General features: G+C 42.8%; 1 protein-coding gene across 2 annotated transcripts in view; it reads right to left on the reverse strand.

Moving 5' to 3' along the window:
• Positions 1-18454, reverse strand: part of LOC141265486 (cadherin-9-like) — a 567900-nt gene that overhangs the window by 189953 nt on the left and 359493 nt on the right. For both annotated transcript variants that reach the window (XR_012320104.1, XM_073678637.1), the window contains exon 5: positions 3558-3725. Coding sequence is in view for 1 of the 2 variants with exons in the window: in XM_073678637.1 (XP_073534738.1) it covers positions 3558-3725 (168 nt within the window). In the remaining variant the exon portion in view is untranslated. The remainder of the gene's footprint in view (positions 1-3557; positions 3726-18454) is intronic.

The raw sequence follows: 18454 nt of genomic DNA on the forward strand, positions 1-18454 counted from the left end.
CATGCTGTCTGTTTGTGTCTGTTTCTGCTGCTTAAGGGCGGCGCCCAATCACTTCCTGCTTTTTGTACCTGCTGTGGGTCACACCCCTTGTGCGTCCTCAGCCTATTGCTGTCTGTCACCTGGTATATAGATCAGCTGCTCCCATCTATTCCTGCCTGAGCATAGTGTTTCATTCAGTGTGTGCTTGCACTCTGAAGGTGCCAGGTCCCGTTCTGTGTTCTCTTGTCTGCCTATCCTGGAGGCTGTATTTCCAGGCCTGTCTGAACACGCTCCTAGCCTGTTCCTCCTGCCTTCTAGGGGCCGATTACCTAGACCTGTTCCTGTATCTTGTCTGACCTGTCTGAACACGCTCCTAGCCTGTTCCTCTCGCCTTCTAGGGGCTGATTACCTAGACCCGCTCCTGTATCTTGTCTGTCCTGTCTAAACACGCTCCTTGCCTGTTCGTCCTGCCTCTCTGGGGGCCTTATTCCCAGACCCGCTCCTGTATTCCGCTGCAGTGTCGGTCTCCTCCGTACACTCAGTTCCAGTCTGAACTCTCTCCTATCCTTTACCTGTTTTGCCTCTATGTCCGTTCCCTTCCTTTTTCTGCAGAGTCTGAACTCGTACCTAACTCCTGCTTGTTGTCTCTGTACTCCCGTTTGTGAGTTTGTGGTCCACTCGCTACTTCTCTGCTAGTACCCTGTGGGTGTCTGGCTCTGCCTTTCCCTTCCTGTCTGTTCCGTGTGAACAGAGCCCTGTCCCCCCTACTCAGCCTAGCCTGCTCTGGCTCCTTTGCTCACCGCTCCGGCGGTTCTAGCCTGCACTGACTCCTTTGCTCACCGCTCCAGCGGTTCTAGCCTGCTCTGACTCCTTTGCTCACCGCTCCGGCGGTTCTAGTCTGCTCTGTCTCCTTTGCTTACCGCTCCGGCGGTTCTAGCCTGCTCTGACTCCTTGCTCACTGCTCCGCAGCCTTGCTCCGCTCTGACCCTTTTGCTCACTGCTCCGGCAGTCCTGTCCTGCCCTGCTTCTGCCCGCTGCTCCGGCAGTCCTGTCCTGCCCTGCTTCTGCCCGCTGCTCCGGCAGTCCTGTCCTGCCCTGCTTCTGCCCGCTGCTCCGGCAGTCCTGTCCTGCCCTGCTTCTGCCCGCTGCTCCGGCAGTCCTGTCCTGCCCTGCTTCTGCCCGCTGCTCCGGCAGTCCTGTCCTGCCCTGCTTGTGCTCGCTGCTCCTGCAGCCCCGTCCGGCTCTGTTCTTGCCCACCGCTTCGGGCGTTCCCTCTCTGCTGTGGTTGTCTACCGCATCTGCGGTTCTGTGACCCAGTCTGTACTGGGTCTTAACCTTTCTGTGCTCCAGCCCGTCCTTTCGGCCAGTACCTCCCTGCCTGCATACTCGCCTGTATCCACCCATCTGCATACCTGCTGTGTTTGCTTACATCCACCAGTCTGTGCCAGCCTAACCTGCCTGTTCCTGAGTCCCAGTGTGTACTGGGTCCTATCCCGCCTGTGTTCCTACCTGCTAGTGCCTCCCTGTCTGCACTCTAGCTGTGCTTGCCTGTACCCCTCTGCCTGTATTGTTCCTGAGTCCCAGTGATTACTGGGTCCTATCCCGCCTGTGTTCCTACCTGCTAGTGCCTCCCTGTCTGCACTCTAGCTGCGCTTGCCTTTACCCGCCTGCCTGCATACCAGTCGTGCCTGCCTATACCCTCCAGTCTGTGCGCCAGCCTAACCAGCCTGTTCCAGTAATCCCTGTGTGGGTCAACCCCCGTGTCCGGAGTTTGACCTGGAGTAGCACCTGGTCCCTCTGCCCGGTTTCTCCCTGGTGCACTGGCGTCGTATGCCGTCGTGCCATCTTGGTCGGATCGGCCAGATACTTAGTCACGCCCCTCCAGGCACTCTCCGGTTCATGGTCCAGTGGAACCACAACACCCGCACACGCCAGTCAGTCCGGGCGTGTGCATAACATAGTCCTCCTGAATAGACTGTTAGAATTTGTATTATGGCAAGAAAAAGCAGCTAAGTAAAGAAAAACTAGTGGCCATCATTACTTTAAGAAATGAAGGTCAGTCAGTGCGAAAAATTGGGAAAACTTTGAAAGTGTCCCCAAGTGTATTTGCAAAAACCGTCAAGCGCTACAAAGAAACTGGCTCACATGAGGACCGCCCCAGGAAAGGAAGACCAAGAGTCACCTCTGCTTCTGAGGATAAGTTTATCCGAGTCACCAGCCTCAGAAATCGCAGGTTAACAGCAGCTCAGATTAGAGACCAGGTCAATGCCACACAGAGTTCTAGCAGCAGACACATCTCTTCAACAACTGTTAAGAGGAGACTTTGTTCAGCAGGCCTTCATGGTAAAATAGCTGCTAGGAAACCACTGCTAAGGACAGGCAACAATCAGAAGAGACTTGTTTGGGCTAAAGAACACAAGAAATGGACATTAGAACAGGGGAAATCTGTGCTTTGGTCTGATGAGTCCAAATTTGAGATCTTTGGTTCCAACCACCGTGTCTTTGTGCGACGCAGAAAAGGTGAACGGATGGACTCTACATGCCTGGTTCCCACCGTGAAGCATGGAGGAGGAGGTTTGATGGTGTGGGGGTGCTTTGCTGGTGACACTGTTGGAGATTTATTCAAAATTGAAGGCATACTGAACCAGCGTGGCTACCACAACATCTTGCAGCGACATGATATTCCATCCTGTTTGTGTTTAGTTGGACCATCATTTATTTTTCAACAGGACAATGACCCCAAACACACCCCCAGGCTGTGTAAGGGCTATTTGACCAAGAAGGAGAGTGATGGGGTGCTACGCCAGACGACCTGGCCTCCACAGTCACCAGACCTGAACCCAATCGAGATGGTTTGGGGTGAGCTGGACCGCAGAGTGAAGGCAAAAGGGCCAACAAGTGCTAAGCATCTCTGGGAACTCCTTCAAGATTGTTGGAAGACCATTTCCGGTGACTACCTCTTGAAGCTCATCAAGAGAATGCCAGGAGTGTGCAAAGCAGTCATCAAAGCAAAATGTCGCTAATTTGTAGAACCTAGAATATAAGACATATTTTCAGTTGTTTCACACTTTTTTGTTAAGTATATAATTCCACATGTGTTAATCCATAGTTTTGATGCCTTCAGTGTGAATGTACAATTTTCATAGTCAAGAAAATACAGAAAAATCTTTAAATGAGAAGGTGTGTCCAAACTTTTGGTCTGTACTGTATATATATAGTGAAAGAGAAAGAGAGAGTGAGAATGTGTTCTTCATTACAAAGGAATGAACAGTGGTTTGAAACTTCATGAATAAAATATAGTACTAATAACATGTTTTTCAGATGGCAAACATTAAGTAAAATATTGTAGAGGTTTTCATTACAAAATGAATGGATTTAATTTTGTTTTACTATTTTGTAATAAAGGGAAACAAAAATGCCTATTAAAACAGGCTACTGCTTTCCTTTATCTAGCATAAAGCTATAAGCAGGCACTGCAGTGGCACAGTATTTATGAAAGAGCATCACAGATGGTATCTGTTAAATTACCAAATTTAAACAGGGCTTTAAACACAGCACAAGTATTAAATGCATCTTACTCTGTGGGAATCTAGGCGGATTGTCATTGACATCAGTCAGTGTGATGTTCACCGTGGTGGTCCCAGATAATCCTCCCATCTGGCCACCCATATCTTTGGCCTGAATAACCACTTGGTAATGTTCCCTGTTCTCTCTATTCATATCTGGTAGAGCAGTTTTGATTATGCCTGCAAAAAAAGGAAACAAAATATATTTTCAAACATTTTCACATGGAATGTACTGCGGATATGAAGGCATTGTCAGCAAATTCACATTTAATTATATCTTATGCAGGTCAGGTTAAAAACAAGCAAAAATAAAATAGCTAAACAGATTATACTGATCTACAGCCAAATTGGTTTGGAGATGAAAACAATTGAACTTAACTAATTTTGTGGTGCTGAAAACAAATATGATGCTGACATTTGCTGATTGGCACCAATTTTCAAGATCCAGAGGAAGTTGTAACTGCTTATGACATCTTTCATGTAAATGTAAAGAAAAATTGTGCCTTTATTATTTCATCGTCTTTATTGCATTGCTAGTAGCCAAACTAACTTAAATCATCTATTTATTTCATTGAGCCTTCAGTATGCTATCATCTTGGGGTGACCAATCAAAAAAAGTCAACTCAGCTCCGATGATGTAATGCTAATTACAGTTGCATAACCTACTTTTATAAATTCTCCCTGTGTAAGGTAAACAGTTTTAGGATTTCTTTGCATAGTTTCTTATCATATTTACACGTTTCTATATATTTTTTCTGATGTGCTTCGTTCTTGCATTAACAAAAAGATAGTTTTTGCTACATATCCGGTGAAGTCACTTTTGAGTCACAAAGGTGAACCTTGACTACCATGATAAGGAAAGCCTACAACATGTATTTTGGCTGCAGAATAGGGGATAAGGACAAGAGTTATGCTGCACATATGTTGCAATAGATGTACATGACATCTTACCAAGTAGTTGCATGGGAAAAGGCAATCTATTCCTTTTGCACTCTCAATGATCTGTAGGGAGCCAACCAATCACACTACCAATTGCTATTTCTGCATAGTGCCTCCCATTAGGAAAGGACTTTCAGGTAAGAAGACACAGTGGACTTTACAGTATCCAAACATTTCTTTAGCAACCTCAACTGAACCACACCTTATAACACAAGATGAACTGAACAATCTTGTTAGAGACTTGGATCTGCCCAAGAGTAAGGCTGAGCTCTTAGGTTCCTGGCTACAGCAGTGAAATCTCCTAAAAGTAAAGTCAGTGGATAAAAATGCAAAAGAATTCACGTATCTCGTTAATACATTTCCAAGGTTGAGTGATGCAAATATAAAGGAAGGAGTCTTTATTGAAAGTTATAAGAAACCTTGCGGTAACCTGGTATTCAGTTCACCCATGGACTGAGGGTCTCCTCTGCACGGACGTCTTATAGTATAGCAAGGAAAAATGAAGAGAAAAGGAAGGTACATCCAGCACTGGGTCCTCATAAAAAATTCTTCTTTATTGCAAATCCATAAAAACTCCAGACAGAGTAATTGCATACGTGTTTCAGACAGTTATGTCCTTAGTCATTGCATACATGAGTCTTTATTGAACCTCACATTCATAAGCTTCTTCAAGATGTAGAGTTTCTCTGTTTTTTGAAGGGCAAGGAAAAGGCTGCATGGGTAGCATACGCATTAGTGTAACTAATTTGTTGAGAAACATAAGTCCAGATAACTATTAAGAGATGTTGGAAAAACTCATCAAAACGTATAAGGATCTTGACTGTAACATGTGCTTAAAGATTAATTTCTTATATTCACATCTAGACTATTTTTCACCAAACTGTGGAGCAGTGATCGACGAGTATGATGAAAGATTTCACCAAGATATTGCGGCTATGGAGCACCATTTCTTTAAAGAAGCACTCCCATCAAATTGTTTATCCTCTTAATATTTTGAAATCATCATAATATTGTACTGTGTACTTACAATTGCTCACTTTGCCTTTCTACCCAGCTAATTCTTCTGTTTTCTCTGCTCTATGTAGAAACAGGAAGTGTCTTTTCCTTACAGAAATCATTCCTCTCTTCAACTCCTGACCCTGGTGCTCCACCCCTCCCCCTGACATAGACTTTTCCAGTAACTAATGAGTTATACAGTGTAAATTGACCTCCTCTTTCTGCAGAGCTTAGAAGGATTCAGCTAGTCTCTTTTTAATCATGTGATGTCATAAACCTAATGGAAAACAGACGAATTAGAATGGTAGAAGGGAAAAATGAGCAATTGTAAGCACACAATGCTATATAATATGATGGGAGTGCTTCTATAATGACAGCTAAATTAATTCTGATTTAACTATTCTGATTTTATTTTGTCTCCTTTTATTTTGTGATTTATAAACTTTATTTTTTGATTGATGCAGCTGGAACCTTATGCATTATTATTTTCATGCAGAGCATCTTGTAGATGTCTCAGGCTTCATTTTTTGAGTATAAAGAAATTAAACATTTTTTTTCTTATTTTCATTATGACTGGGGATGAGAGAACCCATTTGATGCAGGTCGAATTTCTTTGCAATTTCACAGCAACATGTAATTTTTTTCCTGATTTCCAGTACATTATATGGTAAAATCAATGGTGGTGTTCAAAAGTACAACTCGTTCCGCAAAAAAAACAAGCCCTCACATGGCCATATTGATAAAAAAATAAAAAAAGTTATGGTTCTGGGAAGAAGGGGAGCAAAAACTGAGAATGTAAAAATGGGCAATCCCAAAGTCATGAAGAGGTTAAAAGATGGACTTAATTTTGTATTCTTCCAACTGTCGTGGCAGTCACATGATGCAGTTTGGCAATTGTCTTTGGCCGATCTTTATGGCTGCTCCTTGATTCGAACCAGTGACCTTTTGCTTGAGAATCAACCTAATAACACATTGAGCTATTAGGGAATGAGAGAACAGGTTGTATTTAGTAGTATACAGGAAGAAAAAGATTTTTCTACCCCCAGGAGCAAAACAGTAACAATGAAATGACTTGAGAATAATCTGCATAACTAATCATATGCTAAATAGTTGCAAGTCAAATTTATGTATGGGATAGCAGAGATGATTGTCTATAAAATGATGTTAGTCTCATGTTTGCAGCAGTAGTGAATGGAGAGATATGAAACCTGAAATTCAAAAGTTTAGAATATTGTTACACGCTTGCTTGTCAGTGTATATTGTAACTGGGGTATCCATATCATCTTCATCAAGTTAAGACTTCCCACCATTCAAAGAGGTTCCCTATGCCACAAGTCTCCCTTGAATTTAAATTTAGCCAAAAGAGGGTAGAGATTACGTTTTTCATAATCAGAGAAAGTCAGAGATAGCCTAATACCTAGATATTTTTTAGTTGTCTTACATTTCAGAGGGATCAGATTTTCATCTAATTGCAAGGGACTACTCTAATAGATAATTATCCATAGGTAAAATATCAGATTTACCCCCTTTTTTAGTCAGACCAGAAAATCTTCAAATGCACTTCTATTTATTAAAGAGAGGTTCCAAGTTGCAAGAAATAAAAGCATATTATTTGATTATTTGCCTCAAGAGCTAATTTCTCTTAGTTTGCTCCCCACCAAAAACTTTGGATACTTGTGTGCTCTCTAATACAGACCGCCAAAGGTTTAATGGCAATAGCAGGAGGCATGCCTGCCATGTACCCTGCCCAGTGTCACCACCTGGGAAAGGACATCATTAATCCTTATATGAGCTTTGAGTACTCTATAAAATAATTGAACTGAAGAGTCTATGTTTATCCACATGAACCTGCAAGTTCAATTATAGGCGCATAAATTAATTGCAGTGAAATTAGCTGGCATAAACCCAGTTTGGCTTTAGTGGATAAGAGAAAAAATGACCCTAGAAAGAAATAAAGCCAGGGGTCTTGCCAATATTTTAAAGTCAGCCCACAGTGGCGAGATAGGCCCTTAGAAACATGGATGCTATGGATCTTTACCGGATTTCAAAATAAATACAATAATAGCTTCAGACTTGGATTTGGGCAGTTTAACAACCTTAAAGGCATGCTGGAGCACCTGTAGCAGTTCAGGCAAAAGCACTTCCTGAAAGATCGTAAATATTTCAACCGGGAAACCGTCTAAACCAGGTGTCTTAGAATTAACCATTTATGTCATTGCCTCCAGCAACTCATTCAGATATAGAGGAACTTCTCACTGGTTCCTGCTGGAATATCTTTAATAATGTACTCCTATCCATAGAGTTAACAATTTGATCCATCAATGACACCAGTCAAAATTTATATATGGTATCATAGAAGTTAAAGAAAAACTCTCGAATATCTTTTACCTTTGTTACCCATGTGCCTTCTTTAGTTTGGATAAAAGTCAAACAGGGAACCCACCCTTGGAAGTCCTTGCAATTGTGGCAAATAGATGTCCCACTCTCTGTCTCTCTCTTCGTAGTATTTTTCTTTAGCAAAAAAGTGGCTATTAGCCGCTACTTCAAGTGGGCACCTCCAAGGTTTCTTGCGTTCTACTCCAATCCATGGCTGTAGATTAAGTTGGACATTGAATATAGGCTGACTCAGACTCTGCAACCTGTTTTGCTAAAGGCTCCCCATAATTTTTAGTGACAGATTTCTTTCGGCTAATTAGCTGAAAAAATGCACCTGTATGAGTAGTGTCCCGCAACACAAGAGGATCAGCTCAACCTTGATTATCTCTAAAATATGTTATAATATATTTTATGAAATGTAAGGTGCTGCGGAATATATTGGCGCCATAGAAATAAAAAATATTATTATTACATTCAGATATTTGAAATTAATTTATTAGGTTTATCCAAAATGGGTTAGGTTTCCAGGCCTTTAGAGTGCCTAACTGGACAATGCCAACATTAATCTCTGCAAAAATTGGGAGCAGTCCAAGAGCATCCATAGTAAACACTCTATCTGGAATATTTTTGGAAGCAATAGACTGTTAACAAGACATAAATCTATACATGATAAAGTATTATGAGATAATGTATAACAAGAGAAAGTTTTTTTTTTTTTATATCGGGCCCTCCATATATCAAACAACATAACTTCATCCAGCAAATGACCAAACTTCGTAGGTGACGAGTTGTGCCCTTCATTCCATGCACTTTATCCATTCCTTGTATTTTACAATACAGGCACAGATATCGACCTTCTGCATTAATTTCTTTGTCTAAGTATTGAAATGGGATGGATTTGGAACCAAGACATTTTAAGCCCCTAGAGAAAATAGTGTGTGTAGAATTAAAAATGTGACCTATCCAAGCCTTCTAAACAAATTGTAGTTTCACAAGTGAGATTCATTTCCTTGAGATTAATTATAGCTGACAAATAAGTTCTAAAATAATCAAATATTGCCATTCTTTCAACGGGATCTCGCATGCCCCTCACATTCTAGGAAAATAAAGACAATGTACCAGCCTCATTTGTAATGTAGCAACACCTCTAGTCGATACAGAGGCTTCCCCAATATGGCCATAGCATGATACCTTATAAGAAACCTAGAACATATAGCACAATTATTAAAATGCAGAACTTAATGGCAAAACTAAATGTAGTTATGCAAGCAAAACAACCATCCCTTTAAATTCCCACCTTACCACATCCCTTGTGAAAGATAACATCATAACCTATCCAAGCAAAATAGCAAAAAACACAAGTTTCTTTAAAGTTTGTTTAAAAGCTCTCCTTAATACCTCAAAAAAACATGGTGTAATATTTTAGAAACTATCCATAGTGACCTGAAACAGGAATGCATTAGACAAGTAGCATAGTAGTGTTTTTTAACCCTGCGGTTCTCTTCATGTCTACTACACACTTATAATGTTCCGGTCCTATTAAAGTCTTGATTTTTAGCTAATTTCAGTGTTTTATTTGAATACCTATTGCATTATTATATTGTATGTGAACATGGTTGTTCATAAACAAATGAAATACAAAATCAAAAACTTAATTTTTATTTTTTTTGTATCAAAAAATGTTACATGGCATTATTGCAATATTCATGCATATTGCACATTTGCGCATAAAAAAATATTCTTTATATAACTGTAAACTATAATAACATCAAACTGTATGTAAATATATTTAAAAAAAGTAAATAAAAAAATGAAAAGTTCAGTTTTTTCTATATAAAATGGTAAATAAGGTTCACTGTGCTAAATTTACTGTTTGTATTTGTCACAAGCATAATTTACATGTCTTTTGCATAAGTACTTTGCACAACTGAAACATATCACATTTGTTTTGTGATTACTTGATGTTGGACAGAAGGTGCATCATTTCCATTTTAGGCTGGTTGCATTGCTGGTGGAGGCCATGGGCATCATAGTAGTGCCGGTGGAAGCCATTGGTTCACTTTCTTTAGCATGCTGTTGGATCCTGTGGACAATGGCTGCCACTCCATCTTCTCTGGGTGTTACTTTTCTTTCTTCGATTTATGGGCTAACCAGTGATTTCCCCAACTCCTCTATAAAAATTCTTCTTTTATATAGTTTATTTTTGTTCCAATTTGGGTGTATTTCACGCCATAACACGAATGCATTGAACGCCGACACATCAAGAATGTTGTAAAAAACAACCATTGGCCACCAATTTCTTTTGCTTTTACTGGTGTAAGTGCCTATGAGTTGATCTAGAGTATCAACTGCCCCTTTTGTAGCATTGTAATGTAAAATCATGTCTGGCTTTCTTTCGTCTCGATTACTGATTGCACTGTCATGGTGCATTGTGCTCATCAGAATGACCTGTTTGTGTTTTTTTGGGAACGTAAGAAACTACTGTTGTATCTTATTGAGAATACCTTGCGGCATTTCTGGCTCATTTTTTTCTAACAGTACCCAGCATGGTCATTTTTCTTTTCAGCAACATCTGCTCCAGTTGGTATGATGTGAAAAAATTGTCACATGTAACATTTTGTCCTTTGAGTCCGTGCGTCAAATCCACAACTACTTGCATACCTTGATTTTTTTCAGCTCTTTCTCCAGTGTATATGTAAATCTGCGCGGACCAAAAGGACCTAGATAAATTGACAAATAGTAGTGGATGCAATATATACTGTAGTCCAAAATGAGATTATAACTCCTTTATTTTACTCAAAAAATGGCTGGAGATTAGTATAAAAGGCTATCGGTCATTTTTGACCAAACAGTACAAGCGTAAAAAAAAACGCGGAGCAAAAAGTAAACAAAAAAAAAATACGCATAGTAAGAACCCCTCAAATGAGGAAAAGTCAATTAACCACAAGTTGGAATGTAATTCAGACTAATAATAATATTCTAAATAAAACCCAGAAATGAGATAGTAGATATCACATCAAATGCACAGCACAGTCATGATGTTTTTAGAAAAGTCAAAGAAAATCAATTTGGCTTAGCTCCTCGATTGCAGAATCATGGAAATCAAGCAAAGCAAGTACCTCTTTAGGTGCATGAAGGAAACCAGTAGACATGAGTGTAACTAGTCACAGTCTGGCAGGATAAAGCATGCCAAACTGCACATGGAGGTTAGATAGGCAGCTTTTGACTTCAGTAACTTTCACCTTCTTCCTCTGCACTTCAGCAGAAAAATCCAGGAATAAAGAAATTGTGTCCCCATTTTGTGAGTGTTTTGCATTTCTTTGGTCTTTCCAATAATTTTGTCACTATCCTTATAGTGCAGCATCTTTACCACTACCGATTTGGGTGAAGTACCAGCAGGGAGAGACTTAGTGGGGACACTATGAGCCCCTTCAACTGCATATAGGGGAGAGAGAGTGGCCTTGCCCATGACTGTTTATATCCGATTTTTTTTTTTTAATTCTAGTGGAGTTGTTGTCTTAATTTTTTTCTATGATCCCACCAATCTTACATTATTCCTTTGCAAGCTAGATTCTAGGTCATTGGCCTTAGCTTGTAATATGTTATTGGAATGATCATAACTGTGGATGTCTTTAAGGGCCAAAGTTATCCGGTCTTCAAATTCACTAATGTACCCCTCAGCAGCAGTAGTGCATTTCAGATACTTTCTTCAGGCTGTTCCTTAATAAATTAATCTCTTCAGTAGCATGTCAAGCTCGCATAGTCAGTAATGCAAATGCTTTATTACACTGAATGACTACTGTAAATACAGTATTTCTGTCAGCGTTGGTGTTGCTGGTTCTTGCTGATTATGTAAATTCCCTATCAACCTGGGGCTCACTGCAGTCTCCCTGATCCCTTGATCTTTTCTCTAATCTCACCATCATCTTCAAATACAGTATCTCGGTCCAGCTATCCCCCGCTCACCCAAGTGGTGTAGTTACTAGTGATGAGTGAACATGCTCGCCACTGCTCTGTATTTGCCTGAGCATAGCTGTGCTCTACAAGCTCGGCGCTCGGTGAGTATTTCCGGGTTGCTCGGGCGGGAACTCGGGTCCCCTCTCTGCATGTTTGGCACTCTTTAGAGAGCCAATGAATATGCAGGGATTGCCTGCCACGCACTGTAATGCCGTAGCCATGTTGGTTGTGGCATTACAGTGATTGGCTGGCTGCACAGCGTCATCAGGTCTATATAAGACCTGGTGCTGCTATGCTCATCAGTCTACTCCGGAACCAGGCAGAGTAGGGAGAGGTGCTGCTGCATCAGGGAGAGATTTGCTTATCTATATTTAGTATAGGTATTCCACAACATATACACTGCTCAAAAAAATAAAAGGAACACTTAAACAACAGAATATAACTCCAAGCAAATCAAACTTTTGTGTAATCAAACTGTACACTTAGGAAGCAACACTGATTGACAATCAATTTCACATGTTGTTGAGCAAATAGAAGAGACAGTAGATGGAAATTATTTGCAATTATCAAGACACACTCAATAAAGGAGTGGTTCTGCAGGTGGGGACCACAGATCACATCTCAATTCCATTGCTTTCTGGCTGATGTTTTGGTCACTTTTGAGTGTTGGTTGTGCTTTCACACTCATGGTAGCATGAGACGGACTCTACAACCCACAGACGTTGCCCAGGTAGTGCAGCTCATCCAGGATGGCACATCAATGCGAGCTGTGGCAAGAAGGTTTGCTGTGTGTGTCAGAGTAGTGGAGGGGGCCGTAGGAGGGCAACAACCCAGCAGCAGGATCGCTACCTCCACCTTTGTGCAAGGAGGAACAGGAGCAGCACTGACAGAGCCCTGCAAAATGATCTCCAGCATTCCCCAAATGTGCATGTCTGCACAAACGGTTTGAAACCGACTCCATGAGGGTGGTATGAGGGCCCGACATCCACAAATGGGGGTCTCACAGCCCAACACCGTGCAGGACGCTGGGCATTTGCCACAGAACACCAGGATTGGCAAAGTCGCCACTTGCACCCTGTGCTCTTCACAGATGAAAGCAGGTTCACACTGAGCACATGTGACAGACGTGACAGAGTCTGGAGACGCCGTGGAGAGCGATCTGCTGCCTGCAACATCCTTCAGCATGTCTGGTTTGGCAGTGGGTCAGTAATGGTGTGCGGGCGCGTTTCTTTGGAGGGCCGCACAGCCCTCCATGTGCTCACCAGAGGTAGCCTGACTGCCATTAGGTACAGAGATGAGAGCCTCAGACCCCTTGTGAGACCATATGCTGGTGCAGTTGGCCCCGGGTTCCTCCTAATGCAGGACAATGCCAGACCTCATGTGGCTGGAGTGTGTCAGAAGTTCCTGCAAGATGAAGGCATTGAAGCTATGGACTGGCCTGTCCATTCCTCAGACGTGAGTCCGATTGAGCACATCTGGGACAACATGTCTCGCTCCATCCACCAACGTCACGTTGCACCACAGACTGTCCTAGAGTTGGCGGATGCTTTAGTCCAGGTCGGGGAGGAGATCCGACAGGAGACCATCCGCAACCTCATCAGGAGCATACCCAGGCATTGCAGGAAGGTCATACAGGCACATGGAGGCCACACACAATACTGAGCCTCATTTTGACTTGTTTTAAGGACATTACATCAAAGTTGGATCAGCCTGTAGTGTGTTTTTCCACTTTAATTTTGGGGGTGACTCCAAATTCAGGCCTCCATTGGTTAATAAATTTGATTTCCATTGATGTTTTTTGTGTGATTTTGTTGTCAGCACATTCAACTTTGCACAGAACAAAGTATTCAATGAGAATATTTCATTCATTCAGATCTAGGATGTGTTATTTGAGTGTTCCCTTTATTTTTGAGCAGTGTATATCCATATGAACTAACAGTCCTTCTGGGACTAATCGAGCTTCATATATTCAGTGGTAATAGCAGGAGTTAGGCACGCAGGCAGTGTTTGTGGCAGACTGCAGTGCATGATACAGCACAAGAGCGTCCATTGAACGTCCTGTTAGTATAGGTATTCCACAACATATATATATATATATTGTGATGTAGCAGACATCCCTTTAATGGTTCAGTGTAGTTTGAATGACCATGTACGTTCCCCTTTAACTGACTGGTCACATGACCGTGACATCACACAGGTCCTTTTGAACACAGTTAAGGTCCTATTTGCGGGTGTGTGTGTGTGCTGCAGAATATATAAACCCTGTGTGTTCCTGTGTGGGTGTGTTCTGGTGTGTAGGAGTTCCTGGTTGTTGGGAGCTCCTGTGTGGGCACCATGTGAGAGGCACGAGGCTGTTCCCTGTGTGTGGTGGGAACACCGCTCGTGTGAGGCCTGGAGTGGCCTGGTGGACTCCGGTGGAGGTGAAGCCTGTGTGAGTGTGTGGGGGATGCCAGTAAGCCTCGGAGTGCCACACAAGAGGCCTGATGGACTCCGGTGGAGGTGAAGCCTGGATCCCTGTTTGAAAGTATCGGGGATGCCAGTAAGCCTCGGAGTGCCACACAAGCGTCCTGGAGGGTGATGCCTGGATATGAAATGTGCAATATGCCAGTAAGCCTTGGATGGGAGTAATGGCTGGAGACCACGTGTGGTAAGCCGTAGAGCCACAGTGGTGGCGTATGAAATGGACTATTACAGCTGAAGCCGGCAAAAGGTAATACTCTTGCGTTATGGACATTTACATGGACATTGTTTAGTACTACCTTGCGGAAGGCTGTATTAAGAGCCAAGTGGGCCGGTCTGCCACTTGGGCTCGTGGACTTTATCAGTGTGTCGGCGCGTCACGGAGTTGTACCCGGAAATAAGCTGTTTATGATGTGTAATAAACTGCTGAGCATTGTTGGAAAGCGGAAAGCTGATCATATGTGAGTTGATTGACGCAGCGAAGCGAGTATCCCCCAGGATAATAAGTAGCGCTGCCTTACATGTGGTTTAAGAGTGCGGGGAGCTGCAGTCTGGTTGCTAGGGGCAGCTGCAGTCTGGTTGCTAGGGGCAACTGTAGTCTGGTTGCTTGGGGCACTCTGCAGACTGGTTGCTGGGAGCAATTGCAGTCTGGTTGCTAGGGGCAATTGCAGTCTGGTTGCTGGGAGCAACTGTACAGGTCGACGAGTGTGGTGTAGCATCTGGCTGCAACTCGGCGGGGTTGTGAAGGTTGTCGTCGCACTCAAACCTGGTTTGCTGTGGCTCGGCGAGGCTCACGAAAGTCAAAGCATCTTGCTGCAACTCGGCGGGGTTGCGAAGGTTGTCATCGAACTCAAACCTGGTTTGCTGTGGCTCGGCGGGGCTCACGAAGTTCAAAGCATCTTGCTGAAAGTCGGCGGGGTTGCGAATATTGACATTACACTCAAATCCTGTTTTGCTGTGGCTCGGCGGGGCCACGAAAAATTTATCGGGGAGAGCGGTGAAGTTCAAGTGTGAACAGTATACCGTGATGGCTGTGAGCAAAGCAGCAGATGTTTTTGGGGCTATTGAGCGTTTGAAGGACCGATTGGGACCGGAGCAGGTATTTGAGAAACTCTTACAGGACATGGTGCGGGAACCACAGGAGCTGTGGACACCGTATAGAATGGTGGCCGTGGACCATTCTATGGACTCTCCGGGGGCGCCCGTGTTGTCCCAGAGTGCCCGGGGAGGTGGTAAGAGATCTTGTGAACTGAGTCCTAAGACTGTCGCTGATGTTTTTTGTAAAAATTCCCTTACAGGTGTGGTTGTTTAAAAGGGGGCGGAGTCTAAAAAGGGGGCGAATTTTTACAAGAGTGTGGAGTAGAGATGAGCGTTGTTCTACTCGAACTGTTCGCCAATCTCAAATTCGAGCTGTTTTGGGCGGTGTTCGAGCCGGTCGGCGAACACGAACAATTTGAGAAAAATTCGGCTGTTCGAGGTTATGTTCGATAACTGTTCGTGCACCAAAATCATAACTGGATTTTTTCTCAGTAATGATGAAAATTAATGTTAATACGCAGTTTGAGTGTACAGCGGGGCGGGGGGAGGGGCAGGGGATGGATCTCTGCAGGAACAATGAAGATCTCCATTTTTTTTTCTCTTTCCCGCATTTGCAGTGGGGAGGTGCAATCTGTCAGCCTATCAGCAGCGCACACACGGAGCAGTGATTGGCAGTGTATGTCACATGTCCTTGCCCTATAAGACCAAGCCATTTTCCCCGTCGCCACCATTTTCTCACTGCTGCAGCTGCGTGTTAGACGGCACCGCTGTTGCTGTGTGCGCTATACCTTGTTAATTTCAAGCCAATTTTCGCACAAATATACAGATAGCTTGGGAGTAGGGAATAGTTGTGATTGCAGTCCTTTTAAGGACTAGGTTACAGCATTTCCTACGACTTTTATCAAGCAGGTCTGTGCTCTTAAATAGATAGATTGTGGGAGTAAAGACTAATTGTAATTGGAGTCCTTTTCAGGACTAGGTTACATCAGTTCCTATCAGTTTTTGCCAGGCAGGTCTGTGCCAGTGCTGTGCAAGTTTTTTTCACAGCATTTGGCTGAATCTAGCAAAGCTAATCCTTTTTGGCCTATTGCAGAGTGTGTTAGTCAGTGGAGTAGCCTATCTGTGTTGCAAGATATACCACCTGTGTATAGAATACCAATTTTTTTACTGCACCTAGTGAAGTAAAATATTTTGGGCATAGCATCATTCTATTAGTCCATCTACACTGACCTCCATCAGGTTGCAAATTAAAAATAATTTTTTTCTGCATCTAGCTCTGAAAAAATATTTGGGCTTCTAGCAGTGTGTGGGACTTGGTCTATTAGTCCATCTATACTGACCTCCATCAGGTTGCAAATTAAAAATAATTTTTTTCTTCATTTATCTCTGAAAAAATATTTGGGCTTCTAGCAGCGTGTGGGACTTGTTCTATTAGTCCATCTATACTGACCTCCATCAGGTTGCAAATTAAAAATAATTTTTTTCTGCATCTAGCTCTGAAAAAATATTTGGGCTTCTAGCAGTGTGTGGGACTTGGTCTATTAGTCCATCTATACTGACCTCCATCAGGTTGCAAATTAAAAATAATTTTTTTCTGCATCTAGCTCTGAAAAAATATTTGGGCTTCTAGCAGTGTGTGGGACTTGGTCTATTAGTCCATCTATACTGACCTCCATCAGGTTGCAAATTAAAAATAATTTTTTTCTTCATTTAGCTCTGAAAAAATATTTGGGCTTCTAGCAGTGTGTGGGACTTGTTCTATTAGTCCTTCTATACTGACCTCCAGCAGGTTGCAAATTGAATATAATTTTTTTCTGCATCTAGCTCTGAAAAAATATTTGGGCTTCTAGCGGTGTGTGGGACTTGGTCTATTAGTCCATCTATACTGACCTCCATCAGGTTGCAAATTAAAAATAATTTTTTTCTGCATCTAGCTCTGAAAAAATATTTGGGCTTCTAGCAGTGTGTGGGACTTGGTCTATTAGTCCATCTATACTGACCTCCATCAGGTTGCAAATTGAATAAAAAAATTTTCTGCATCTAGCTCTGAAAAAATATTTGGGCTTCTAGCAGTGTGTGGGACTTGGTCTATTAGTCCATCTATACTGACCTCCATCAGGTTGCAAATTAAAAATAATTTTTTTCTGCATCTAACCCAGCCAATAGTTTTGGCCTAATACCACAGTTTGGCCACTCAGCTCTGCTCGGTTACCATCCATTGTATTTTTGTGCAAACAACTCCAGAGTTGTGAATTAGTTAACCACCAAAATGAGTGGAAAAAGGCCTTCTGCTGGTGGAAAGGGGAATAGGCGTGTTGGGAAGGGGAAAAAAGGTTGTGTCCGTGGGGTAGGTGCAGAAGAAAGACCATCTTCCAGCCAATCTAAAATGTCTACTTCTTTTAGCGGACAATGTGATAAGATCCCTTTCTTACGGCCACGCCAATCGCTACAAATTCCAGATGAGGCACAAAAACAGCAGGTGCTTCAACGGATATCAAGTGCTCCTTTAAGTGGGCTCTCCTCCACATCAACTTCAACATCACAAATACTCCAGTCCTCAAAGGTGTCACCCAAATCGCACTTGCTTCCTCACAGCTCCCAAATCTCCAGCTGCCCGTCTGAGTATGAGGTAGAACAGATGGTTGAGTCTGCAGAGCTGTTTACTCATACTATAGCCTGGGAATCAGAGGTCGACTCCAGCGCTTCTGTGAATCCAGACGAGGAAATGATCTGCACTGATGCCCAGAATCTTTATGAGTCGGATCCAGGACCAGACGCAGAAGGTTCTGACCATAATGTAGACCCTCATTCCCAAACTGTAACTCCTGTTGGTGGAGACAATGAGAAAGACGATGATAAGACTCAAATACCTGATTGGAGCGACAACTTTAGTTTTTTGTCAGGGCAGGAACAGGTTGGCTCTGAGGACGACGGGTGTGATAACGCACAGGGTGATGATGATGAGGTCGGAGATCCCACTTACTGTCAACCCACAGTCAGCCAAGAGATGAGGTCAGCAGAGGAGGTGGAGGAAGATGCTAGTGACGACGAGGTCAGGTTGCGCCTTCCTGGACAGAGACGTAGTACTGGAAGCACGTCAACAACTGCATCCTCAAACACAACTCTGCCTCTCACCACAAGTC

This window comes from Phyllobates terribilis, unplaced genomic scaffold (genome assembly GCF_046119375.1).
Source record: "Phyllobates terribilis strain yellow unplaced genomic scaffold, ASM4611937v1 Scaffold_4__5_contigs__length_816908805, whole genome shotgun sequence".
In the NCBI taxonomy this organism is placed as follows: Eukaryota; Metazoa; Chordata; class Amphibia; order Anura; family Dendrobatidae; genus Phyllobates; species Phyllobates terribilis.